A 27,977-nucleotide genomic window follows, 5' to 3' on the forward strand; every position below is an offset into this window, starting at 1 on the left:
AAGCCCTACACTTGGAGTTTCACCTCCTTTGGAGTCATTTTACCAGCAAAATTATGTATTTTAATACATGTAAAATGTTAATATATAATATTATACTGCCTTTTTACATCTAGTATAGTTTAAAATCCATATTTATTCATCAAAACAAATTAAACAAGTGCACTGAACCATTGTAAGAACACTAGGGGGAGGCCAATTGCTCCTGGTCAAACTCTTATCAAAGATGGTAGTTAGCCCTAGCAAGGCTAACATCCTGGTTAGCACTAAAATTATTATGGCCTAGCGATTTAGTCCTCGTAAGGCTAATGTCAAACATGAAAGGTAGACCAAGGAAGGCTCATATGATATTTCATCCTGGTATGGCTAATGTCAAACATGCTAGTTAGCCCTCGCAGGGCTAACAAGCTAGTTTGCTTTGTACAACTATCATAATCTACGCCTGTCCAGGCGAGCTGTTCACCTTGGCCGCGCTGGACCGCGAGGTAATGTCGGAGTACAAGATGGTGGCACGCGCGACGGACGGCGGGGGGCTGTCCTGCCAGGCGGACATCCTAGTAAGGGTCTTGGACATGAACGACAACGCGCCGCTCTTCTCGTCCGTCCATTACCGCGTCAGCGTGTACGACAATACTACGAAGGGCACGCCCATCTCGGCCGTCTACGCCCACGACATCGACGCAGGTACAGCTGTAGCCATATCAACATGCAATTATGTATTTGAATCAATATTTGTGTTATCGGAATGTATGGAATGATCTCTTTTTATTTTTTGTATGGCGTTTCTGGTGGAACAGTTTTGCTGTGTAACAAGGGACTTTAAAATGCTCCCTTTATTTTTTTTAATGATGTTCACTGTATAAACAATGGCCGGTAAATGGCAAAAACGAAATCCTCAATTGGCCGTTTTAAAGCCAAATGGCGGACTACGGTTGTATTGTTCCAACTGAATCCACTGCGCATCTTTCTCCCGCAGGGGTAAACTCAGAAGTGCGCTATTCCCTGCTCGAGGGCGACGGCGGTTACTTCTCCCTGGACGAGTTTTCCGGCATCCTCCGTCTGGAGCGGACGATCGGCCCCGACGCGCCGCAACGTTTCCAGCTGAAGGTGAAGGCGTCGGACGGCGGCCCGCTTCGCCCGCTCCACTCGGTGGCCGCGCTCACGGTGGACGTGGTGTCCCTGAACGACTACCGGCCCGTCTTTCCCGACGCCGAGTACGCCGCCCGAGTCCCCGAGTCTCTTGCCGTCGGGTCTCGGGTGCTCAGCGTGTCGGCGCTCGACGTGGACGCCTCGGTGAAGTACCGCATCGCCTCCGGGAACGAGGACGGACACTTCTTGTTGGACTCAAAAACAGGTACCACGGTTTGTTTGTTTTTTATGACTTTTGGATTTTTGGGGGGCCTTGAATTGCTAATTTACATACTGAATTTATCAAAAAGTGGCACATTTTCGCACTTACTCATTAAAATGGCTTTATGAAGAAAAATTGGGCATTTGTTTGAAACTTTAGCCCCTGGAGTCAGTTCCCATTTGCTCCGTTGCTCTTCAACTTCAACTGAACTCTCTCGTGACTCAGTCGCAACATTTTCAGAAAAAAAAAATCAAAGCCGTGCCTGACACGACGCAGGAGGTTCGCCATTTTGTTTCGGTTGAGTTGTGCCCAACCTGATTCCTGTTTTCATTCAGCCCCCGAAGCCAGTTTCACTCGTCCATCACCAGGAGACCCACAAAAAAAGTCTCTTTAAAGTAGACCTTGGAATCCATTGTTGTGTAATTAAAAAAAAAAAAAAAATACAACAAAAGAATACAAAAATAGCTAACAGATGTGCAAACATCTATAAATTAAATACAGGCACTACATAACAACGTACAGACTGTGAATTGCAATGAGTGCGGTGGATAATTCTGCTTCTCAGGTTCGTCGCGTCACGTCACAGCATACTGTAAAACAATTCACGAGTCCCGTGCTGTACGGCTTTTATTTTATGTCTGACTTCCGCAGCCTTCTGTCTATCGTTGTAAACAAACAAAACAAAACAAAAAAAAAACGATGAAAATCCTTGTCGCGTGTCGGATGTTCGAGGCGTCTCAAATGCAGCTCAAGCAGTCTCCAGGTCGCAAACGCAACTCGCTTTTTTATCCGGGATCCGGGTGAACGGAAGGATGGATGAAAGTTCTTGGTGGTCTTTTTATCTGAAACTTTCGCTTTAAATCCAGGACGCCACTACTTAAGTACTATGTACTCTTCCTTTATTTAGGAACCAAAAAAAGGGAAGGCAAATTGGTTTGTGTAGTGCGTTACGTAAATAAGGTCACGCACTGGTGTAGTGGTACACATGCCGGACTTTGGCGCGAGCAGTGTCGGATCAATTCGCGCTCAGTGAGGGCGTCGATGTGTGGGCTGCGACTGACCGGTAACCACTTCAGGGTGTAGTCTGTGTTTCGCCCATTGCTAGCTGGGATAGGTTCCGGCACGCCTGCGACCCTAGTGAGGATTAGTGACTTGGAGAATGGATGGATTGCACCTCAATGTGCTTTGCGTGATTAAAGAGATTTTAAGCAGGCCAATCCCAAGACCATATCGCCGCATCTTCATAGACATGTTAGATCTCCCGCAAGAGGCAACAAAATCCTGGACAATGTTTTCACAACTCACAAAGGAGCCTACAAAGCCCCCCCTATCCTCGTCTCCCACCTGGGCGCCTCAGACCAGACTACTATCGTCCTGATGCCAGCATACAGACTGATGGTTAAGATGAGAAAGCCAGCCAAGAACTAGATCCGGCTGTGGGGTCTGGCCAGAGGGGTCATCAGAGACACTCTAGGAGATCACTCAGAAGGACTAACGTGGAAAGCCTCCAGACCCGATGACATTCCTGGCTGGGTCCTGAGAGACTGTGCTGATGAGCTCACAGGTGTCCTCAAGAAATCTTTAACACCTCACCGAGCCAAGCCGCCATCGCAAAATTCCTCAAAGCCAACAGCATCATACTGGTCCCAAAGAAGCCATCTCCCTCCTGCTACAAGGATTAGGGCCAGGTTCCACTCACTCCCATCCTTATCAAGTTCTTCGAGAGGTTAGTCATGGACACCTACCAGTTTCATATCAGTCCAACAGGTTCACCAACGATGCAATCTCCATTGCCCTCAAAGACTCACAAGTCAAAATGCTCTTCATCGACTTCATCAGCATTATCCCCCAGCTGTTCATCCTCAACCTAGACCGACTGGGACTCAACACCTCCCTGTTGGACATTCTGACAGCAGGTATTTTGGGTCGCCAGCAACACCGTCATGCTGAATGCGGGCGCCCACCAAGGATGTGTGCTGGGCCCCCTCGTCTTCAGTCTGCTGACCCACGACAGCGGACCCACATCCAACTCTCCGATCTCTTCATCAGGTTTGCAGAAGACAAGACCGTGGTAGGTCTCAACAACCACAATAAGGCAAGGTACAGGAGTGGGTTGAACCACCTGGCTATGTGGTGCGAGGACAACTATCTCCACCTGAACATGGACAACACTAAGGAGATCATAGTGGACCTCAGGAGAGTGCACACCCAGCATCCCTCGCTAACCATCCACGATGCTGCAGTAGATCGGGTAAGGAGCGCCAAATTCCTGCGTGTACACATCTCCGAAGACCGGTACTGGACCGCTAACACCACAGCACTGGCTAAAAAGGCTCAACAGAGGCTCTATTTCCTGCGGAAACTGAAAAGAGTGAAAGCCTCGTCCCCCATCATGAGCTCCTCACGATCGAGAGCATCTTGAGCATCGGCATCACCGTGTGGTAGAGCGCCTGCGCCACCTCCTGCCGCAAGACCCTGCAGCACACGGTGAGAGGACTTGAAATGATCATCGGTGTCTCTCTCCCCTCCCTTCTCGACATTTATCACCCTCGCCTGACCCGCAAGGCCGCCAGGATCACAGGTGACCCCACTCGCCCATCCCATTGTCGCCTCAGACTGCTACCATCAGGGAGGAGACTGCTGAGACTTTTTCTGCTACACTCTTTATAAAAGTCTATCTTTGAATCGACTGTCCATAATACTCAACGGTGTACTTTACTGCTCATAATGTCAACACCACACGTACTGTGTGTATATACGGGAATTGCAGTTCCCCTTGTCAATTTAGCCAGATTGAGGATATTGTTTATAATATTTATAGTACCGCAAATCTGAGAGGAACGCTATTTCAGCTATGTTGTATTTCCTCTGTGTATAATATCTGATAATAAAGTTACTTGAACAGTTGGAAGATGCTCGATTGTGTCGGATAATGTTTCATGGCTTGCCATAAAATTAATAATTGAAACATGTCCCGAGAATATGTTATAGGACCGCGTTTCGCATTAGGCGGCCTTCAAGTGTCGAAGGAAGTTATGTAAAAAAAAATTAATCAATAAAATACTGAAATGTGCTGTACGGCGCGAGGAATCTAACCGAGCGATGGATAAAGTTGCATCTTTTCGGAGTTGCGATGCAGACAAGTTGCCTCGCGGCAGAAAAACAAGCAGGAATGAATTCATGTTCGAATCCATATTTTTCCCCCCAAGGCGGCCCCGGGCCGCGTGTCTGCTCTCATGTTTTGCCCCATTGATTTATGCTAATATTCCGGTGTGTAAAATAAAATCTTCGTTTATAGTTGTGGTTAGACACAACGTGCAGCAGTCATTACGTTTTTTTCATTTTACTTTCTTACATGTGAAACTGCTGTATTGTGTACAGTGTAAAAAAAAAAAAAAAAAAACGTTGTAATTTTAATAAGCAATTGCACATTGAAACGAGCACATTGCTTCCCAAAAGAAGCCGGATAAAATGAAAAAAAAACCAAAAAAAACCATGCAAGTGGAGTACTTTTTTGTTACTTGCTGAACTGAGTGATCTCGCGTGACGCAATCATAACTTTTTTTTCTGAAAAATTCAGCCCTCGAAGCCTCTTAGCCACAGGAAATTTGGTCGGTGTAACTGTTGTAAGTAAACCCACGAAAAAATCTGTCAAAACAATGCCCAAAGAATCAGAGGAGGATATCCCTCTTTTGCTTTTGACTAAATTCATATTTTTCACTCAATTGGCCGAGTTGCGCCCAACCAGTTACCATAAAATCAGGCCCTAAAGTTAACAATAAGAAATGTGGTTATCATGTCACGAGTAGACGCAAGAAAAGGTCCCAAAAGGTCATAGAAGCATCGTCTTTCCCTTCAGAATCAGAATCAGAATCATCTTTAGTGGCCAAGTGGGTAGAACACACAAAGAATTTTTCTCCAGCAGTCGGTGCTGCCCTGGTGCGACGTGCAGAACAGAAAACAGAGAACGAGGAACAACATAACAACAAGAACAAGACATTTCTGTTTATAGGAATTATTCCCGATATGACTTTGGGTTGAAGCGGGCGTTTTAGACTTCACGGCCCACTTCGACATTTTCCAGATGTCCTCGAAGGTAAACCCATCCAAGAGATTTAGGTTTTCCTACAAAGTCGAATAAATTACCGTAATTTCTGGCCTGTAGAGCGCACCGGATTATAAGCCTCACCCAGTACATTTTTAAAGGAAATATACATTCATAAGCCGCACCTGTGTAAAAGCCGCAAGTGCCCACATTGAAACATGAGATATTTACAAAGAAAGACGGTACACAGAAAGAGTTTTCAAAGTTTTATTACCTTAGCTCAGCTTAGCACAGCAACAATACGGTAGCACGAACTGGGCTGTTAAAAAAAAATACTGGAAAAAAAAAACAACCACCTATAGCGGCTACACAGTATCAACACGCTAGCACACCGCTAACTTATAAAAAAATAAAAGAAAAAACGAAATCACTGAGACATGGCAGTAACAGTTGAAACATGTTAGCAGGGCGCTAAAAAAAAAAAAAACCTGAATCACTGAGACGTGGGAGTAACACAGCAGAAACAAGCTAGCACAGCGCTAACAGGGCCGGTTAAGAAAAAAAAAACATACCGGTAAAAATCACTGAGACGCGGCAGTAACAGCAGAAAAACGCTAGCACGGCGCTAACAGGGTTGGTTAAAAAAAAAACAACATACCGGTAAAAATCACTGAGACGCGGCAGTAACAGCAGAAACATGCTAGCACGGCGCTAACAAGGCTGGTTAAAACAAAAAGCATACTGGTAAAAACCACTGAGACGGGGGGTAACACAGCACCAACACGCTAGCACAGCGCTAACGCTAGCACAGCGCTGACAGGGCCGGTTAAACAAAAAACATACCGGTAAAAGTCTCTTCCTCGGGACATATATTCCACCAATCTCACTCTTAACTTTTCCGCTTCAGTGCCCCTCGCGGCCGTTTGAAGAAACGCACAAATTACCCGCATCACCGCATAAGCCGCAGGGTTGAACGCGGTTTATAGGCCGGAAATTACGGTCCGCAACAAAGCCAGTTCTTGACCAAGCCAAAAAAATCAAATAAAAAAAAAAAATCAAATAAAATACACACATGCCAACTTTTTCATAGTTTTTCCTCAAAACCCTTCAGTGCCTCTGCTACATTGTCAAAGAGTCCAAATTTTATTGTTGCTTTTTTTTTTTTTTTGTTTATTTTTATTTTATTTTTTATTTTTTTTATCCTGCATCCATGACTTCAAGGCAGTCAGTAAATTTTTTATGATTTCGAACTTCAGCTCGCGGCTACTTTGGAGTCAAGCTCCCAAGTTTTGTGTTTTGACTGGCTGCCCTTCGGACGCTTCCTAACTTTGACAAAAAAAAAAAAAAAAAAATCGCTAACGGCCTCATCGATCGCCCGCGCTACACGCTCGCTCTCATTATCCGAGCGCCGGCGTCAGGTTTGGACAGCGCAGATGCGGCGATAAGGAGTTTGAAGAGAGACTCGCTGGGCATACGCCGGTTTCCGCAAGGTTGGCCGGAATCTCGATGAACTCTGACGAGATGATTTTTATTTATGAGGCCACGTACACGCGCACAAAAAACTGAAGTCGACAAAGTCCAACCTCGGGCAGGAGGGGGGAGGTTTTTGATTGTCCTTGACTGTTTTGTTCCAAGTTTTAAGTCGTTCCAAGTTTGTGTCACCGCAACCGTGGCAATGCTAAACTTAGCCAAACACACACACACACCAGTGATAATCATGATACGCAACAGCGATCGTCAAACAATTTCGGATCCTTTACAGATCTGATTTATTTTCCTAAATAGTCTATTAATAATTTGTTCCCGTGGACCGACGCTCGCGGATTCTCGGACGGATTATTTAACTCCTGTTGTCAACAAAAATTTCGAATTGGAAATCTCGTTCGGAGAAAAATCAATGGTAAACATATAATATACATATATACTACATATATTTTACATATATATATATATATATATATATATATATATATATATAATTTCCGGCCTATAAGCCGTGACTTTTTCACACGCTTTCAACCCTGCGGTTTATGCGGCTGATTTGTGCATTTTTTTTTTTCTAACGTCCGCAAGGGGGCAGTGGAGCGGAAAAGGAAAAAATGAGACCGGTGGAATATATGTGCCGAGGAAGTGATTTTTACCGGTTTAGCGTGTGATTTTTTTTTTTTTTTTTTTTTAACAGTATGTTTTTTTTGTTTTTTTTTAACGGCCCTGTTTAGCGCTGCTTTGTGGGTTTCAATGTGGGCATTTACGGCTTTTACACAGGTGCGGCTTATGTATGTACCAAATGGTATTTCCTTTACAAATGTACTGGGAGAGCCTTATAATCCGGTGCGCTCTGTAAGACGGAAATTATGGTCGTTACCTCCACACATTCTTATTTACTTTTTGAATAAAAAAATGTTTGCGTGTTCTGAGAGCCTGTATTTTGTCAAAACCAAATCTTTCTAGTATCTGTGATGTAATATTTTCTTGATGGTGCCTTATTATGCGTAAAATATGAATTCAAGTCGTCAACACGTTCTTGTGTCCCAGATGTTTTCCCGCAGAAATGAGCTGACTCGCATTTCTCCACGTTTCTTTACATCACTGGCGAAGATCTCCGCCTACATCTCCTCTCCTTAGCCAGCGCTATCAACATCACAAACGCGTGCGCGCTCACAAGTGGATCTCCTACATGGAGGCAACCAATCAGAGGAAAGGGGCCAGTCTAGGCCATATAGCAGATAGGAAACTGGGTCAAACAGAAGTTCTTGGGCGCATATATGACAAAATCAAGGCGTGTTTTAAAATGAATTTAGCACTTTTATGCAAAATCTGTGTTAGTCGTTGTATGGTGATCTAAATAATGAAAAAATATGGGAAATATTTAATATAATATAACCGAGGCAGCACAGTGGATCAGCTTGAACGCGTTGGCCTTACAGTTCTGAGATCCCGGGTTCGATCCCGCACCCGCCTGTGTGGAGTTTACATGTTCTCCCCGTGCCTGCGGGCACACCGGTTTCCTCCCACATCCCAAAAACACGCAATATTAATTGGACACTCTAAATTGCCCATAGGTGTGATTGTGAGTGCGGCTGTTTGTCACATGTGTCCTGCGATTGGCTGGCGACCAGTTGAGGGTGTGCCCCGCCTCCTGGCCGTTGACAGCTGGGATAGGCTCCAGCACTCCCTGTGACACTTGTGAGGATAGGTGGCCAAGAAGATGGATGGATGGATATTTTTACAGTAAAAAAAGTCAGAATCGGTACATTTTTTTTGGGTTGTATTATGATATGAAATTCAAATTTTTCCAAGGACGCAATATGGAGACTCCTTTTGCCATTTACAGTAGTGTGTACGTGTGTGCATGCGTGTGCGTGTGCATGCATGCGTGTGTGTGTGATGAATGCCAAAATAGTCCAGTCAGTAAAAAAAGTGCAATTTCTTATGTTTCATGCTTATGATTGACCATTTTCCATTTTTAAATGAGCTTTCTCACATGTTATATCTTCAGTCATTTTAGTTTGTTGTTTTAAACGCTTTTAAGCTTCTGTTTACTTTTTGTACTTTTTTTTTTTAATGGCTTTTGCTCTCTTTGTTTTTAATTAATATGAAGCACGTCGGGTTTCCGCGGATATGAAATGCGCCGTATGCATAGATTTTCCTTGTCTTGCCAAATGATGATTTGTCACAGACGGGCGCAAAAAAAAAGAGGTGTGAAATACAAAATAAACACTGCCTCGTACCTGGGAAAATAACAGGATAATGAGAAATAATCCATATAGTCGGGGGGGGGGGGGGTAAAAAAAAATCAATGTCAAGCACAGCGCAAGCCGTACCTAATGAATCGGCCACGGAGGCGTCGCTTCACTCCCCTTCCCGCCGTCGACAAAATGCAAATGGCGGAGAGCGCGCGTGACACTTCCCCCCGCCGCGCGTCCGACAATTTCACGCTGCAAAATGAAAACAAACCTCGCCGCGTCCCGCAGAGGCCGCCGCGCAAACTTTAACAAGCTGCAACATTTTGCAGCACGTAAAATAATTGCCTCCTGCCCTCCAGGAACAAAAAGTGAGCGCTGTAATCTGATTTACTTCTTTAACTAGCCTGCACTTTCGCACTTCTTTCATTTCAAGTGTTTAAAATTGTACCAAGGCCTCATTAAAGCTCAAACTTTCGACTAATTTTAAAAAAAATATGTATATACATATTTATATCGATACTGTAAATATATATACTGTATATTCAAGGACTAACATAGAGGCATGATCCTCTATCGCAGGGGTGTCAAACCCGTTTCTAGCGCGGACCAGATTGTAGTTCCGGTTTCTGTCGGAGGGGCGTTGTGACTGAAACCATCCATCCATTTTCTTTGCCGCTTATCCTCATGAGGGTCACGGGGCAGTGCCGGAGGCGGGGGGGACACCCTGAACTGGTCGCCAGCCAATCGTAGGGCACGTCGAGACAAACAGCCGCACTCACAATCACACCGAGGGGCAATTTCCATCCATGCATACATTTTCTTCACTGCTTATCCTCACGAGGGTCACGGGGATTGCTGGGGCCTATCCCAGCTGTCAAGAGGGAGGAGGCCGGGTACACCCTGAACTGGTCGCCAGCCAATCGCAGGGCACATAGAGACAAACAGCCGCACTCACACACACACACCTAGGGGCAATTTAGAGTGTCCAATTAATGTTGCGTGTTTTTGGGATGCGGTGTGCCCGGAGGAAAACGCACGCAGGCACGGGGAGAACATGCAAACTCCACACAGGCGTTGTCCGGGATTGAACCCGGGACCTCAGAACTGTGAGGCCAACGCTTTACCGGCTGATCCACCGTGCCCGCCTGACTGAAACCATGAAAATCTGAAATTGACCCATCATATTTAACGCGTTAAAATTTAGCAACTAGTTTTGGAATCAGAAATCAAAGGGTAATGTGTTTTTCAACTGTTGTTGATGTTTGGTAACACAAAAACGCTTGCAATATCTCAACATCATCTTTTGTGATATGACAATTTTGGAATTTTGGTCGAGATCTGACAAAAATCATGGAATCATTGACATACACTTAGACCTAGAGCAGGGGTCACCAACGCGGTGCGCGAGGACCACATAAGGCGCCCATGAGGTATGTTCTAAAAATACCATTGGCCGCAAATTGTGCTTTAAATTCTGAAAATTTAAATTTTAAAATGCCTGTAATGTCATTTACCATAATACATTAAAACAAAAGTATTTTATGTACGTGCAATGAGACGGGACAAGCCGAAAGAAAAAGAAAAAAAAAGACGAAGAATGGAAAGTTGATACTCATGATTTGCCTTGGCGGGCCGCATAAAATCATGTGGCGGGCCGCATCTGTCCCCTCGGGCCTTGAGTTTGACACCAGCGCGCTACCGGTATTATAACTCGGCGTTCTGTACCTTTTACCTGCATCAAGGTGTTACGCATGAGCTGCAACTTTTCCCCCCCAGTCGGTTCCGCGCAAAAGGACGGACGGGGTACGACCCGGACTTGCCGTCTGGACAATACGAAGAACCGGTTCTCAAGTGCCGGCACCCTGGGACCGACGTTTTCCTGTTGCTGCAAAGGAACTGAACTCAAAAAATTCAAACCCGGCAGGACGAGGGAGGTTTTTGTCGGTTGCTCAAAACCGTAGACCACGTAGAGTACTGTAATAAATTGAGGCCAAATAAATAGAACTAAAAGTTGCTTTTAGGTGCCATATTTCCATATTATCACGTGGCGGTTTTTATTTTGTGCGTAATGACGTACTAATTCGGCCTCCGTGCCGCTTTGCGGCCGTCAAGGGCGACACAAATTAGCAAGCGTTTGGCTGACGTCTATTAAGGGGAAAACCGATGGCTCGTAAAAAGTGTGCGGAACGCCGTGGACGGGAATCGGGAGAAGAAGCGCGTCCTTGCGGGCGGCGCGCGATGGATGCCGCAGGAATTGAGGGACAACAAGAAAACAAAAACAAAGAAAACTGTAAAACAAACGCAGGTCAACTGAATATTTTATGAGGACAGGAAAAACAATTTTTTGTTTTTTTAAAGTCGCCTTGACAACGGGGGAGCTCGGAGCTTTATTGTTAGCCTCTCCGATGGCGGTCAGAGCGAGAACACAACAGACGCTCTACGAGTGACTCGATCTACGATCCCCCCCCCCCCACCCGATTCCACGTAGCGGTGAACTCAACTCAGCTAACTTCGCAAGAGTTGTGAGCAATTCTTGCAAAAATAGACTACGACGGGAGACGAACACGCCCCTTCGACGAAAAGAACGACTCACGACCGAGTGAAGTGACCGGGGAAATATTACCCTATCGTTTCGAGCCATATTTAGTTGATATGCGGATCACGGCCAAACCGCATGCGGCCAGACCGCCTCCCCGCCCGATCCACCTCCGCGTGGCGGCGATAAAAAAAGCCGAACGGCCTCCCCGTCCAATCCGCCTCATCTCCACCGTGACGAGCCACCCCGGCGGCGCCGCGTCCGCCGATCACGGCTTCAGACGAGGTGGCGCATCGACACATTTAGCGCCCCTGATTTACAAATTACGCCCCCCTCCCCAAACTGTTTTTGTTTTTTTTTTTGTAGCTGTATACACATCTACGAAGCTCTCGTCCTTTGCGTCCGTGCAATCCATTTTTCCCGACGAACCGGGTCTTTTGGAAAAGTATGAAGAACGAATCCGTCCTCCCGAGTGTTTGCGCAATATCCAGCAATACCACGAGCCGGCATTTTGGCTAACACGAAGGAACAACGAGCTATCTTCCCTGAGGTAAAACTAGAAGAAACATGCGAGACCGCCTGGGTGGGCGTCTGCTGCTTACATCACTTCCTGCTTCTTCTCCAAAACAAATCCCTCAAGAGCATTTTCACGGCCATATACGTCAAAATCGTGTTTTGTGGGGGGAAAAAAAAAACGGATGGGTCCATAGCGGCTACCGTTTTTTCGTTAATAACATTTCACGACAGTGGACCTTTAAATTTGGAGTAGAACTGTGCAAGGGTGAAGGCTCCGTTTCCAGGGTAATATGATAAGCGTGTGGTCATGGAACATATGAAACTAATATCTTAAGCGGCATACATTTTTGATATTACTTTGTATATATGTGTACGAGTTGGAAGTGTGTCTCGCTGGCATAAAACCCAGAAATGTATTTTTGGGACGAGTGAAAGATTTGTGAAACCAGTTGCCAAAAGTTGCCCCCGCCGCAACAAATCAGTCAGGTTTGGCCGCATCTCGAACCCGAAGTCCTCACCCAGTTGTGACCCTACTCCAAAAATCTGGCACAGATGTGTCAACCATTCAGAACGGGAACGTGTAGCATTTTGTCTGAAAACGTCAGCTGCCATGGAACTCGTGTTGACATCGATAATGATAAAAGATTGAGAACGACAGTGATTGATTTCACATTGGCGTGACAACGCGGACGCTTCGGGTAAATGAGCGCAGCGAGCGGCCCGGGCAGCCATCCGCTCTCCGGCGCTGATGACGACTGTCATCCCGCGTGGAAAAACGTTGGCCGTGTAAATGCGGCAGCCGCCGCCGCCGTTTCACACGCGTGTGCCCGCGGGTGGCCGTCCAATTGCTCACGGCGATGTCTTTCGGTCCATGTTTAAAACAACACGCGTGGGCTGGTGCCGATTCTGTACATAACCTGCGCAGCTTCAATGAATAAAACGACACACGTCACGCGCATCATTTTTTTAAACTCAAGTCAACCGGCACACACCCGTCACCATTTGGGGCAGCTCAGAAATAAATTTCAGAAAGTATATTCGGCTTTTTTAATATTTTTTTGCTTTCTACCATAAACATGAATGTTGAAATTGTCAATAAATAAATTCTGAACACGGTCGTATACCTGTACAAAGAGGGTGTCCGCACTTATGCAACCACATTATTTTCCGTTTATCTTAACTGTCCCTATTAAAAAGTTATTTTTAATCAGTTGCGTTTTGGAGTTTATAGGTGACATTTATGGTGCAAAATGTTTTGAATTAATTTGTCTTGGTCTCATTTTTTTGGGGTGTATCATGAGAAGCTGCCATTTGAACAGGGGTGTGTATACTTTTTATATCCATAGTAGATTGATTGGGCTCTGAATGTGAATGTTGTTGTGTGAAATGATGTCAAAAAGCTAAAATTCCACAATTCGGGACTACACAACTGCTCATAATTTAATTTTATTTTGTCATAATCCCCAAAGGGTAAATTAATTTTTAATCCTTTTTTTTCATACATTTACCTCAATAAGTATTTGGTTGATTGATTTCTTTTCAATTAGTATTTGCAAAATAAGTGTATTTGTATATTTTGTACTAATTATTTTTATTCTTATTTCTTAGTTGTATTTATTATTAATTATTGTTTGTGTTCATTTTTTATTTATTTATTATTTTTTAATGTATTATTTTAAATAATTGGTTAATTCATTATCATTTAATTAATTCAAAATAAAAGAGATATTGTCTTTCCTGAATTGAAGATTGCAGCACTGTATGAATGGATGAATGATGCTAAGCTAAAATGCTAGAACATAGATTTGAAAGTAGTAGTTTAACATTCATAACTATAAGATGTTAACCAGTTTATAATAACATGAAGTAAGGGTAGATTATTCTAAAAAAAAAAAAAAATGAAAAAATGTTCAAATAACATTTGTTGTGTGCAGGCGTGTTGACCTTAGCCGCCCCGCTGGACTTCGAAGCGTCCCGCGAGTTCTACCTGTCGGTGGAGGGCAGCCGAGGCCGCTCGTCGTTGGCCGACGTCGCCGTGGTGGTCGTCGCCGTGAGCGACGTCAACGACAACGCCCCCGTCTTCGGCCGTGGCGACTACAGCGCCGAGATATCCGAGGACCGAGTTCCGGGAAGCCTGGTGATCAAGGTAGGCCTGAAGAAACGCCCGACACGCATCCAGTGCAGTAGGCCAATGTTAGCTACCGTACCGGCTTATGCGGTGATGCGGCCGCGAGGGGGCACTCGGGCGGAAAAGGTAAGACTGAGACCGGTGGAATATATGTGCCCAGGAAGTGACTTTTACCGGTATGTTTTTTTCTTTTTTAACCGGCCCTGTTAGCGCTGCGCTAGCGTTTGCATAACGCTAGTGTGTTGCTGCTGTGTTTCTGCCACAACGCAGTAATTCAGGTATGTTTTTTTTTTTTTTAACTGGCCTTGTTAGCGCTGTGCTACCGTGTTGTTGCTATGTTAAGCTAAGCTAAGGTATTGAAAACTCTTTCTGTGCAGCATCTTTATTTGTAAATATCTCGTGTTTACATGTGGGCACTTGCGGCTTTTACACAAGTGCAGCGTATGTATGTACCAAATGGTATTTCCTTTACAAATGTACTGGGTGAGGTTTGTAACCCGGTGCGGTCTGTAGGCCGGAAATTACGGTAGTTAGCTTAGCTCGCTAACACCTTGGAAGTAACTATTGCTGGCACCATATAAGTATATAATGCAATATTTTTATTTTTAACTGGGCCATATGTTCATAATTTGTTTTTTGGCTAATGAGCTAACAGGAGGATAGCATTAATGCTATATGCTAAAAGTATAAAAAAAATGGAAATCTAAGAATAAATGAAAAAAACTGATCAATCATTTGGCCATTATAAAAATGACAGTACTTCACTTGCTAGCTTGCGTTATTCGGTCATGTAGCTTTTGGTCAGAGGTGGCAAAAGTGTCCACGTTCTGTATTCAAGTGGAAGTGCAGATACTTGTTCAAAGAAAGTGTTCAAAGTCAACATACACATTCAATTTGTGTACAGTATTTCATTAAAAGTGCACAAAATGAACTAAAAATCCAAAATTGGCGATGAACTTCCGAGTTGAGCAGAAGCGCCGCTAATTCCGCGTTGTGTCTGAATCCTCAGCTCCACTCCCTCTCGTCCACTTGTTTGCAAATAAGCAACGGGTACTTTGAGTACAAAAGTAACAATTTTTTACTGTCAATTACCGTAATTTCCGGCCCACAAGCCGCGACTTTTTCAACACGTTTTCAACCCTGCGGTTTATGCGGTGATGCGGCTAATTTGTGCATTTTTTTTCTAACGGCCGCAAGGGGGCACTCGAGGTGGAATACAGTATATCTGCCGAGGAAGTGACTTTTACCGCCCCTGTTAGCGCTCCGCTAGCGTGTTGTTGCTGTGTTACTGGCGTGTCTCAGTGATATTTACCGGTACATTTTATTTTAACCGGCCCTGTTAGCATCAGCGCTAGCGTTACCGATAGCTTAAGCGCTGGGCTAGCGTTAGCGTCGCGCTAGGATTAAACTCTTCTTCTTTGTAAATATCTCGGGTTTGAACGTGGATTTCAATGTGGGCACTTGCGGCTTTTACACGACTGCGGCGTATGTATGTACCAATTAGTATTTCCTTTACAAATGTACTCGGTGAGATTTATAACCAAGTGGGCTCTGTAGGCCGGAAATTACAATATATACTCCAGCCATTTTGATAGCTTAGCACAAAAAACATCTCTGCACGCAAAATAAGATCTTTCGTTAAAGCTATGGTTGGCACGACAGTTGTGTATATGAAAACCACATAATCCCATAGTTTTGCAAATGTTGCGGACTGAAAAATGCTAACTGATGTTACGATAGCAACTGGAACCAAAAAAAAAAAAAACGCCCCTGACTAGTGTGTTTTTTTTGTTTTTTTGTTTTTTTTTTCAGATTAGTCCAGAGAACCAGCGCGTACTTATCCCGCCTGAGCCGTCGCGCCGGTCCTGCGCAGGAGATAAAGCGGCAATAACGCCGCTCGGTCCCGCGCCGACGGCGGCGTAATCGCACGCTATCCCGCTTTGACATTTTCCCGTCCGACCTCTCGCCGCTACCGCACCTTTAGCGCTTTTGCGTGTTCAAACTCGCCAGGCATTGTCTCGTACACCGCACACAAAAAAACACATCAATGTGTATTTGAAGCTAACTTGTAGCCGCATGTTTTGACAACATTAGCATTTCATCTGCGTTTCTCCTCCCTGATGAGAATTTTCGCTCCTTGGATTAGCAAGCATTAGTGTAGCTGTCACTCCTACAAGCTAACAAGCGCCTTGCTTTGCTCCAAGAATGCAAACACGTTTATACTTTTTCATTGGATACCGTTTACACACAAATCATATGCAATAAAATTACAAGATATAGGTAGCAATTGTAAAATATTTTTTCAAAACCACTCCCACATTGCTTTGAACACATTTAATGTATACCCCCATATGTATTAAAACATATTTTTACTGTTATCAAGAATAAAGTCTCAAACACACGCTAGTCCAATATTGGCTTTAAGGGGTGCGGCCTAACGATTGCCATCATGAGATCCAGTCACGCTAGTAGTTTAGTTTTAGCTTTAGTTTTAGTTTAGGAAGTGACTTTTACCACCCCTGTTAGCGCTACGCTAGCGTTAGCGCTTTGCTAGCGTGTTGCTGCTGTGTTACTGGCGCATCTCAGTGATATTTACCACTTGTTAGCAAATAAGCAACGGGTACTTTGAGTACAGAAGTAACAATTTTTTACTGTCAATTACGGTAATTTCCGGCCCACAAGCCGTGACTTTTTTCACACGTTTTCAACCCTGCGGTTTATGCGGTGATGCGGCTAATTTGTGCATTTTTTTCTAACGGCCGCAAGGGGGCACTTGAGGTGGAAAAGGTAAGAATGAGACCGATGGAATACAGTATATGTGCCGAGGAAGTGACTTTTACCGCCCCTGTTAGCGCAGCGCTAGCGTTAGCGCTGTGCTTGCGTGTTGCTGCTGTGTTACTGGCGTGTCTCAGTGATATTTACCGGTTCATTTTATTTTAACCGATAGCGATACCTTAAGCGTGGGGCTAGCGTTAGCGTCGCGCGAGCATTAAACTCTTCTTCTTTGTAAATATCTCGGGTTTAAACGAGGGTTTCAATGTGGGCACTTGCAGCCGCGGCGTATGTACGTACCAAATGGTATTTCCTTTACAAATGTACTCGGTGAGGCTAAGAACCAGGTGCGCTCTGTAGGCCGGGAATTGCGGTATTTGATTGTTTGTCCCATTGAATTCTGTTTTGGCTGAGGACCAGTCGAGCGTGCCGGCCCTTTAAAGTCAGCCGGGATAGGCCCCGGCTCGCTCACGATTAATTGGGACAAGCGCGAGAGAAAATGGAGGGATGGATGAATAATGTTATTAAACAGCGTCATGAATATTTAGGTTGGAATGTTGCGTACGAGGGTTTTGTGTGCTTGTTTGTTTATTTGTTTGATAAGAGCGTCGGAAGAACGGATGGATATTTGTATGCGCGAATGCGGCCAACACAAACGTGCGAGGGAGATGAATAGGATAAACCTTGAAACGCACTTAATCTGTTTTTCCATCCATTCCAAGTTGCCCGACTCCGAATTCCTGAATGTTGCGCTTGAACAGCTGACAGATTTGCGCTGCACGGGGATTATTTTTGAATTATAAAAGCCGCGTTATGAGGATTGGCACAACTTTTAGGTCGAATCTTTTCCTTTGTTTGTTTCTTTCTTTTAGAATGATTAGCGTAATTTCCGGCCTACAAGCCGCGACTTTTTTCACACGCTTTCCGCAATCCGGTTTATGCGGCGGTGCGGCTAATTTGTGCATTTTTTTTTAGCGGCCGTAAGGGGGCACTCGAGCGGAAAAGGTAAGAATGAGTCCGGTGGACTACATGTGCAGAGGAAGTGACTTTTACTGGCCTTGTTAGCGCTGTGCTAACGTATTGCTGGTGTATTACTGGCGTGTCTCAGTGATATTTACCGGTATTTTTTATTTTAAGCGGCCCTGTTAGCTTTAGCGCTAGCATCAGTGCTAATGCTAGCACCGCGCTAAAGCTAGCACTAATGGTAGCGCTGCACTAGTGCTAACGCTAACAGGTCCGGTTAAAATAAAACTTACCGCTAAATATCACTGAGACACTAAAGACAACGATGAAGCTACCGCGGTGCTAGCGCTAAACTCTTATGTGTACCGTCTTAAATGTAAATATCTTGTGTTTCAATGCGGGTTTCAATGTCGGCACTTGAGGTTTTTACACAGCTGCGGCGTATGTAAGTACCAAATAGTATTTCCTTTATAAATGCACTCGATGAGGCTTGTAACCAGGTGCGCTCTGTAGGCCGTTAGCGCTGTGCTAGAGGGTTGTTGCTGTGTTACTGGGGTGTCTCAGTGCTATTTACCGGCAAGTTTTATTTTAACCGGCCCTGTTAGCGTTAGCGCTAGCGTTAGCAGAGCGTTAGTGCATTGGTCACAAACATGGTGCCCGCGGGCGAATGGTAATCCGTGAGGACCTTATAAGTTCCAAAAATACCATAGGCCACAAATTGTTACTGTTATCAGTGCTTTAAATTCTGAATCTGACTTGCTGACGTGAATTACAAATGTAAAATACCTGTACTACAATAAATTAAAACGAAAATATTTTATGTACGTGTCTGAAATTCGCCGCAAACAGGTCACGTAGTGCTCCGTACGATCGGTGCTCACGGAGTAGCCCTCAGCCTCAAAAAGTTGCTGCGCCCTGCGCTAGCGTTAGTAATAGCGTTAGCGTTAAACTCTTTCTGTGTACCGTCTTCCTTCTTTCTTTCTACCAAATGGTATTTCCTTTACAAATGGACTCGGTGAGGCTTATAACCAGGTACGCCGGGAATTCTTACTTTAAATGTGAAGGTACGAGTTTAGCTAAATATTCCTAAAAATGACCTTCTCGAGACAGGCGTTGAAAATTAGCACCCGCTCGTCCTCCATTTTAGGTGACGGCCAGCGACCGCGACGGCCCGCCCAGCAACAACCTGCTGCGTTTCTCCATCGTGAGCGGCGACCCTCTGCGCCAGTTCGCCATCGACCCCCGCAGCGGCGAGATCAGCGTCTGCGCCGGCCTGGACCGAGAAGAGGTCAGTCGGCATCCTCGGAGAAACTCTTGCCATCATTTCATCGGTCTTATGATAAATACACTACTTTTGTATGTATGTTTATTGTATATTATATATATATATATATATATGTTTACATGTTTTAAGATTTTTTGGGGGCACAAAAGTCTTCTATCTCTCATTTTACTCCTTGTTTTAATTTTTTTTTTTTTTTGCGGTAAAAATATTTCAGAATCTTCAAAATGTCCCATTTTAAATTTATGTCATTCTAAAACGCAGTTCTGATGACAGCAGCTGACAATTTTTATTTATTGATTTATTTTACCTTTGATTTACATTTCAATTATTCACTGATAAATTCAATTATTATTCAATTATATATTAATTATTTTTAATTCGGAGAAAGATGTGCATTGCGAATAATAGCGATGCGAAATAAAAATGTTTTTATAAAATATTTTTCTCATTTGTTCAACTTTTACCTACGAAATCCCATGAAATGTGCGGATTTTTTTTTTATGATTATTAAATATATTCAACGAGCAAATGATTGGAGGTCCTTCTGGTGACATCATCGAGTAAAATATTTACGCTTTTTAACCTATTTTACGCTGAAAACAGCAATCATCATAGAGTGAAATGTCAACATTATGTGTGACATATTTTGATGCTTACGGGAGAAGCAAGAATCGTTGATTTTCTGCCCACGTCGCCTAAAAATGCTTCTGAAATGCCCCACCCGAGAAAATTCCCCCAAACAGTGTGAAACTCGCCATGATGAATTCCTTTAACGATGTCGTCTTTGATCTTTTGGCGGAAGAAAGTCCGACGTTTGGGATTTAATGAGAAAAACAACTTAGCTCACCCAAAATTTTAATATTCGCCGATAGAAAAGTGAAAACAAAAAAAAACATGGTTGTGAATGCGCTCGTACAGCTAACTAATTCATACACTCGCGTATGTTTATTTTTGTGATTGGATGTGTTCTTGTGTAATTAGGCAGCGTAAAGTCATTCCCCTGTTCGTTACATAAATGATATATTCATATATTTATACTTCTTGTGTCCGCCCGGCACGCAGCGTCCTCATTACTCGCTGACGGTGCAAGCCGCCGACGAAGGCGACCCGCCGCTGTCCTCCGCCGTCCTCGTCACCATCACCGTCGCCGACGCCAATGACAACCCGCCGGTGTTCTCGCGGGTCCGGCACAATCTGGTTTTACAGGTAAGACCACCTTCCGACCTTTTGTGAACGATTTCCCGCCAGTATTGCGATCTTTGGGGGCAGACGATCATGTGTGAAAGAAAATTCCGGAAAGCTGCAATCGTGGCGCAAAGTTTAACACCGGACACAAACTTCTCGCGCTCTGTGGTGTCCAATCACAGGGAACTGGGAGGCCAAGTTTTCTCCGGGTACTCCGCTTTTCTCCCACTTCACAAAAACATGCAACATTAATTGGACACTCTAAATTGCCCCTAGGTGTGGTTGTGGGTGCAGCTTTTTGTCTCTATGTGCCCTGCGATTGGCTGGCAACCAGTTCAGGGTGTACCCCGTCTCCTGCCCTTTGACAGCTGGGATAGGCTCCAAGCGCTCCCCGCGACCTTCGTGAGGATAAGCGGTAAAGAAAATAGATGGATGGACGTTCTGCTTTGGCTGTGATGCAGCCATTTGGAAGGATCTTCTTCTCATGTTTGACGCAGAACTCTTTTGTCAGAAGACGTTCAAATTCAAGCGGTTCCTTCAAGGGAGGTCTCGGATGTCTTTAAAGGCGATTTGCCGCCGCCTCCCCTCGAGAGCGGGGACAGAAGATTACCTGTCCGTCTGGCACTCAAGTCAGACGGACGCTTGTCTTAAAAGACTTTCCTGCCAATCAGTAAAAGTCTGGGTCCATCTGCCGCACCGGGTCTTCAACTGAAACCCGGAATGCCCCAAAGATCGTCTGGATTTCAGATTCTGGTAGCGTCTCTGAACGCCCCTTTCACTTCCACTTCCTGTGTGGTTTCTGGAATGCATTTTTGACGTTTTGGCAGGTTTATCTATGATGCACATGCCTACTAAATTTCATGCTCCTTAGTGAACAACAAAGTCAAACTTCCGCAGACTTTTTTGGGGGGCTTCTCTCGGTCGACACCGGAACAAGGTTGATGGTGCTGAGTGGAAGCTGGCTAGGACAAGTTAACCGTCCCCTTCCATCAAAATAATTTTTAAAATTATGATCGTGACAGAATGGGAGCGAGAGGTAAAATCATCTTTTTCTCTTTTAGTTCCCCCATGTCCCCTCCTCTGTGGGTTGGCGAATTCTTTTTCACGATGATTGTAAGATTAATTTTTGACAGGCGTCAATGGCGGGACGTCATCTTTCGTGAACGTCCTCAACAAATGATGGCGTCGATGAGCGACGTCAACTGAAGTGTCAATAAATAAAACAAGCAACATTCACTATTTATGCTTGTTACATTGTTCGCACCTTAGCGTCCAGTTCTTGTTTTTGTGATCAATCGGGCTCTGTGTGCCATCCAGGCGCTGCTGGATAGGAATTCTGGACTGGAGAATGGAATGGACCACGATTGTCCATCCATCCATCCATCCATCCATCCATCCATTATCTACTGCTTTTCCGGATCAGGTCGCGGGGGAAGTAGCTTCAGCAGGGGTACCCAGACTTCCCTTTCCCCAGCCACTTTTTCCAGCTCTTCCGAAGGGATGCCGAGGCGTTTCCAAGCCGGCCGAGAGACATAGTCTCTTCGGCACGATTGTACGAGTCCTAAAATCAGAGATTTTATATCACAGGGGAAGTAGCTTCAACAGGGATACCCAGACTTCCCTTTCCCCAGCCACTTCTTCTAGCTCTTCCGGAGGGATCCCGAGGCCTTCCCAAGCCAGCCGAAAGACATAGTCTCGACAGCACGATTGTACGAGTGATAAAATCAGAGATTTTAGCTCGCAGGGAAGTAGCTTCAGCAGGGATACCCAGACTTTCCTTTCCCCGGCCACTTCTTCCAGCTCTTCCGGAGGGATCCAGAGGTGTTCCCAATCCAGCCGAGAGACATAGTCTCTCCAGCACGGTTGTACGACTGATAAAATCGGAGATTTTAGATCGCAGGGGAAGTAGCTTCAGCAGGGATACGCAGACTTCACTTTCCCCAGCCACTTCTTCCAGCTCTTCCGGAGGGATCCCGAGGCGTTCCCAAGCCAGCCGAGAGACAAAGTCTCTCCAGCACGATTGTACGAGTGATAAAATCAGAGATTTTAGATCTTCTCCGATCCTTGACGGGTTTTATTCTCTTCCTAACATGGAACTGAGTTCCGATCTCAAAGATCAGATTGGGACGCCCCTAATGCCCAGCAGTGCGAACGTAGTCCAAGTTTGATGACCCACCGTCAAACGGGACACTTCGCCACGTCAGAGCACGACAAATCTCTCTTACGTTTGTTCTTTTGGTGCAGGAGGGCGAGGCAGCGGGCAGCGGTATCCTGCAGCTACTGGTGACCGACAAGGACACGCCCCGCAACGGACCGCCCTTCTCCTTCCACATCGTGAGCGGCAACGAGGAGCGCCGGTTCCACGTGGACCAGGGCGGCCTGCTGTCGCTGTCAGCCCCGCTCAGGAGGACGAGCCGAGCGCAGCACCGCCTCAAGATTCAGGCAAGAGCCGGAAACCTTTGCCCTCCATTTTTCCAACCAGCTGCCAGACAGTATTTCATTTTTTTTAAAAAGTTGCTTTTCATAACATGACAAGAACAGTATTACATCTTCTATAATAATATATCACGCTGGTGTCATCATACTGTAATCCCAGTCTGGAGATAAAAGGCAGGTTTGATGATGATTATGATTGAGTCGCTGTCTCCGCACGACTAACGAGCTGATTGTCATCGTCGGGCTGGCGTCGCGCTGCCAAAAACCGCAGCTGCCCTTTGCCGAGGGGAGCGGGAGGGCGCCAAAAGGCCGACTCGACGGTTAAAGCGAGATTAACATTCGCCGCGTCGTACGAGGCATATTTAAGATGTATGGAGGAGAGGCGGTGAGGTCACCAGTCGGGATGAAATCATCAGGATTCGCAATCAGGCGAGAGAAACCTTTAAGTTTCAGCCCGCTAAGAAAGGTATTCATTTATCGACACTCTATCACCAGATTATATCAGCGAAGAGGAGATGCGAGCTGAACTCTGGCCCAAAAGTCTAAACGGAAACCAGAATGTTGTTTTCTTCTTCTTCACGTTTTCTGCATTTAGTTAGATTCCAGCCTTATTCGGAAACAGGATTTATTTTACATTTTTCAGAACCGGGCAGAAAGGGGTGCTGGGGGACAGCTGACATTGGTCCTTTGTTGATTGTTGTGCAATTTTGATGCACAGAGAATGATCGTGACCTCTTGTAACTGTCGTGGTCCTGCCGGTCCAGCTCTGCCTCGTTCCCGCACTCCCGCATTCCTGATCGTGACCCCTGGTGTACCGACCGACCCCGTAAACTTGTCGTCTTTGATACTCCTGCTATCTCCGATCGGACCTGTTCTCTACGCCTGACGTCTTAGTTACCGCTGGTCTACTTGACTGTCTGCCTGATCCCCGACCTTGGAACGAATAAACACTTTTCCCAAACTGTCTCTGCGTCTCCGGAGTCCCGCATTTGGGTCCTCCTCCGTACCGATGGGTCGTGACAGTAACTGTTAGAACTGGAGTCAAAATGGAATATGTTTCCTTTAATGGTTTTTACTTCACGATGATAGTTTTGTGTAAAAATGCGACATTACGTTCTGACAGGTGACGGACAGCGGTCACCCTCCGCTGTCCTCCATCTGCGCGGTTACCATCAACGTCACCGAGCAGAGCAAGTACCCGCCCTCCGTGGTCCCGCTGGAGGTCTTCATCACTACCCCCGGGGGCCTTTTCGCCAACCGCCTCATTGGCCGGCTCCACGCCTCCGACCAGGACCCCCAGGACACGCTGGCCTTTACGTTAGTCTCCGAGGACCCTGTTGGGCACCGCTTCTTCGTCGACCGAGCTGACGGCAAAATCTGGACGGCTGAGAACCTGGAGGAGGGTTCTTACGTGCTCAACGTCAGCGTAACGGACAGCAGGTTTATCGTCTGGACGGCGGTGAAGGTCCACGTGTGGGCGGCCACTCAGGGGGCGCTGGACTCAGGCTTGACCCTGCGAATGGCCGGGATCTCCCCAGAAGAATTTCTGGCTGATCATTGGCGAGGCCTCCAGCGTAGCCTGGCACAAGCTCTAAGCTTCCCCCGACAAGAGCTGCACCTGGCTAGTCTGCAGATGCTACACGACGCACCGAATCTGGAGGTTCTGCTGGTCTGGAGGCCTCAGAGTGGACTCGTTCGGCCGCTACCGACCAACAAGCTAGCAGGTGATCATCCGTAACTCTTTTGAATCTCCTACCATGGAGGTTTTCCAACTTTGCTCTGCAAACTGGTACTGGTGCCGGGTAAACTACAGTAATTTGCAATAAATCTGGTTGTATCCTCAAATATGCTTGCCTACACGACTCGGAAAGTTTGAGAACCCATGTCCAATATGATTCATACCTCATTCGGTCCGCTTTAGGCATTCTGACGGACGTCGAGGACTCTCTGGGCCTGGACGTCATCCAGTTGAGCCACAACGGCTGTCTGGGTACCGGATGTCCGCCGCGGAGGTGCAGAAACGCCATCCACCTGCCGGGAGACACCATTAGCCACTTCAGCACCGCGAGACTGGCCTACATCACGCCGCGACACCGCTGGGAGAGCGTCTGTCCCTGTAACGGTACGTCAGTCACATTGCGATGCTAGCATTTTAGTAGCTTCAAGACAACAAAGTAACCAGAAGACTAGACTAATCAAAACAAAATGGAATCATCGAAACACACATCTTCTCGCCACAGAAACAGATTACGTTTGTCAAGGAACTGAAATCTTTTGTCTTTGTTTTTATGCAACAGTCAGTCGGTCAGTGGGCAGAGGTTTGGTCGGTTGGTTAGTTGGTCGGTCGGTCGGTCAGTCAGTCAGTCGGCTGGTTGTTTAAATAGTTGATCGTTTAGTTGGAGGCTCGCTTATGTGGATATTTCATTGGTTGGTTACCCGCTCAATCAGTCTGGGGCTTGGGTGGTTAGTCAGTCAGTCAGTCAGTCGATCAATAAGTCCCTTAGTTAGCTGGTTGGTTGGGTTGAGGGTTGGTTGATTAGCCTGTTGTCGGTTAAGGAGTAAGTCAGTCTGTTAATTAGTTGAAAGTTTGTTCGGTTGATCTAACCATAATTTCATGAATCGTTTAGTTATAGTTTGGTTGGTTGCTGAGGTAGTCTGCTGCTTGATCTGTCGCTCTGTTCGTTATTTAGTTAGTTGGTTGGTCAACTAGTTATTTAGCTCTGAGTTGGTCGGTCTACTAGTTAGTTGTTTACTTCATTGATAAATACAACCGACTTCCAAAGAACTTTGTTGATGTGTGGTGCATGGGCCAAGGAAAAAGCACTTCGGTCGACTTGTTGCATGTGGTTGTTGTTATGTGTATCGGCGCCACTCACAGGACTGGGGTGGAATTACACCACACACACGACATGTTTTGCTCGCTCTCTTGCCACAAGTGGTTTTCTCTCGCGGGACAAACTTTAGCGGTGACATTTTGTACATTTGCTCATGCATTTGCAGTAAATGGACGCACATTTCCACTTCCAGCGGTGATTTAGATGTTCCTCACTGAATGAGAAGAAGACAAATTGTACATGTCATCACGTTCTGGTGGCTAACGTTCATTTGTTAGCTGTCTGGCGACAAGAAAACGAGAAAAGCCTCTTCCGCCTGGCAGATGCGTCAAAGCCAACGATAGCGCCGGTCACGGGGGTGTTGATATGTGTGGGCATTCCTGCCAGGATTAGCAGCAGTGCTTTTGGAAGAATTGTAAGCCGGCGGCTCCTCCAGAGAGAGAGAGAAAGAACGGCGTTATCCGCTTGTTTTGGAACGTCTTATTTTGACGAAAGCGTCTTAAGAGACTGAAGAGAGCTGATAAAACAAATCAGGAAGGCGTCTGTTGGCATCCGGCCTTTTATCCAACAACCGCGAGCTTTTATTACGTCTACCCGGGTAAAACTGTACACGCCTTTTCTGATTCGACTTGACATTTACAGCCGACGTTGTAAATGACGCTCCTCTTCCACCCGACGGCTTTCGTGGTTCTCCTCAGGTCGACGGTCAATAAAAAAAATGAACAACAACGCCGCGTGCGTGTGCGTGTTTGTGAGAGTGTTTGACGTCGTTAGACATCAGTCGGTCGTGCACTCAGTGATGACTTCCGAGAGTATTTTGTTTTCCGCTAGGACACGCTAGCTTTTGATGCTGGGTTTTTTTTTTTTTTTTTTTTTTGATGCTCATCACTGGACGGAGGAAGCGGACGGACGATCGATGCGAACGATCGCGAACGCAACCCTCCACTTAACGGGCATATTCAGGGCGTCCATTGATGTGCCCGTCAACGGTGACTCATCCGTTCGCTCGTCTCTCATTATCGATGTCGACGCGCTTGACTTTGAGCCGGCGGCGGTTTTGTTTTTCGGCTTTTGGAATGTTCGGGGGGGAGAAAAGAAAAAACACATCAAAGGTGCTTTTTCTTTGTTTTTGAGCTCCTCCTCAATGCGCGTCAGGCAGACGGCAAATCAGAATTGATCCTCGTTTGACGTTTGTTTTGATGTCAATGGCAACAGGATCCACGCACACTTGTTGCGTTTTTACGTGTAATCGGCGCCAATCGGATGATATTAGCATCAGTTGTTGGCGTTCGACCATTCAACAAATGCTTGAAAGACTTACCCTTAGGTGAACTTGGATTTAAAAAGTCTAATTTGAAACTTGATCGTGACTTGAAACCTCAACCAATGTTTGTAGGCCTAAGCCTGCTTTCAAATCCTCACTTGAAACCTTTATTTCAAACCCTAACCCTTAATCCAAACCCGAATCTGATTTGAAAGCCAAATTTAAAACCCTTAACTGACCTCTAACCTTAAGTCAAACCCAAGCCTTGACTTGCAACTGTAATTTGAAACCCTAACCCTGGCCAGAAACCTAACCCGAATTTCAAATCCTTCTTTAAAACCCAAACCTGGTCTTGAAACCCATTATTCCTCGGGCAATTTGACTGGCCTTGGTCTCAGTACATCTTCATGTGTGTTTTTTTTTGTCTCAGAATCTGCACTAAGGTTCAGAGACGAGGGCTACCTGAAGTACATCCACGGCATGGATGAGGACCGGCAGGACTTCACTGTCTCTTTGAGCTTCAGGACCTTCCAGGAAGATGGTCTCCTCATGATGGTCAACGGCACCGACTGGGGAAGCTTGGAGGTAACCCGCAAGTCTTTTGACCGCCGCCAAAAGGTTATGACTACGATGAGTAGACCTGCTAAAACCTCTCCGATATCACGCCTGAAAAGACACAGAAAGACTTTTAAATCGGTTCAGTTAGTCTCCTTTGGATGAGTTGCAACTCAATAAAAACAAAATCAGCCCTCGGGGAAAAATGTTTGGGAAGGCACAGGAAGTCCACGATTTTGGCTTTTGCATTTGCAGCTCCGTTAGCGTCAGGAAGCTCAGTTGCGACGAGATTAAAACAACAAATTTAGTGTGTCCCTGAAGACGGCGTCACGAGGCAACATGCAATTTGGCCAACGTGTTCATCATGAGTCGTCTTCTTCTTTTCCCTTCGGCTTGTCCCGTTAGGGGTCGCCACAGCGTGTCA

The 27,977-nt window shown here is 45.7% G+C and overlaps 1 protein-coding gene across 2 annotated transcripts in view; it reads left to right on the plus strand.

Moving 5' to 3' along the window:
* The window catches only part of fat2 (FAT atypical cadherin 2), a 106,802-nt gene that overhangs the window by 61,815 nt on the left and 17,010 nt on the right, over positions 1-27,977 (plus strand). For both annotated transcript variants that reach the window (XM_061834547.1, XM_061834548.1), the window contains exons 15-23: positions 448-681; positions 974-1,351; positions 14,066-14,277; positions 19,142-19,282; positions 20,342-20,485; positions 22,709-22,906; positions 24,024-24,624; positions 24,822-25,022; positions 27,429-27,583. In XM_061834547.1, coding sequence (XP_061690531.1) covers positions 448-681; positions 974-1,351; positions 14,066-14,277; positions 19,142-19,282; positions 20,342-20,485; positions 22,709-22,906; positions 24,024-24,624; positions 24,822-25,022; positions 27,429-27,583 — 2,264 coding nt within the window. The remainder of the gene's footprint in view (positions 1-447; positions 682-973; positions 1,352-14,065; positions 14,278-19,141; positions 19,283-20,341; positions 20,486-22,708; positions 22,907-24,023; positions 24,625-24,821; positions 25,023-27,428; positions 27,584-27,977) is intronic.

The sequence above is a fragment of the Syngnathoides biaculeatus genome, chromosome 11, assembly GCF_019802595.1.
Source record: "Syngnathoides biaculeatus isolate LvHL_M chromosome 11, ASM1980259v1, whole genome shotgun sequence".
Lineage (NCBI taxonomy): Eukaryota > Metazoa > Chordata > Actinopteri > Syngnathiformes > Syngnathidae > Syngnathoides > Syngnathoides biaculeatus.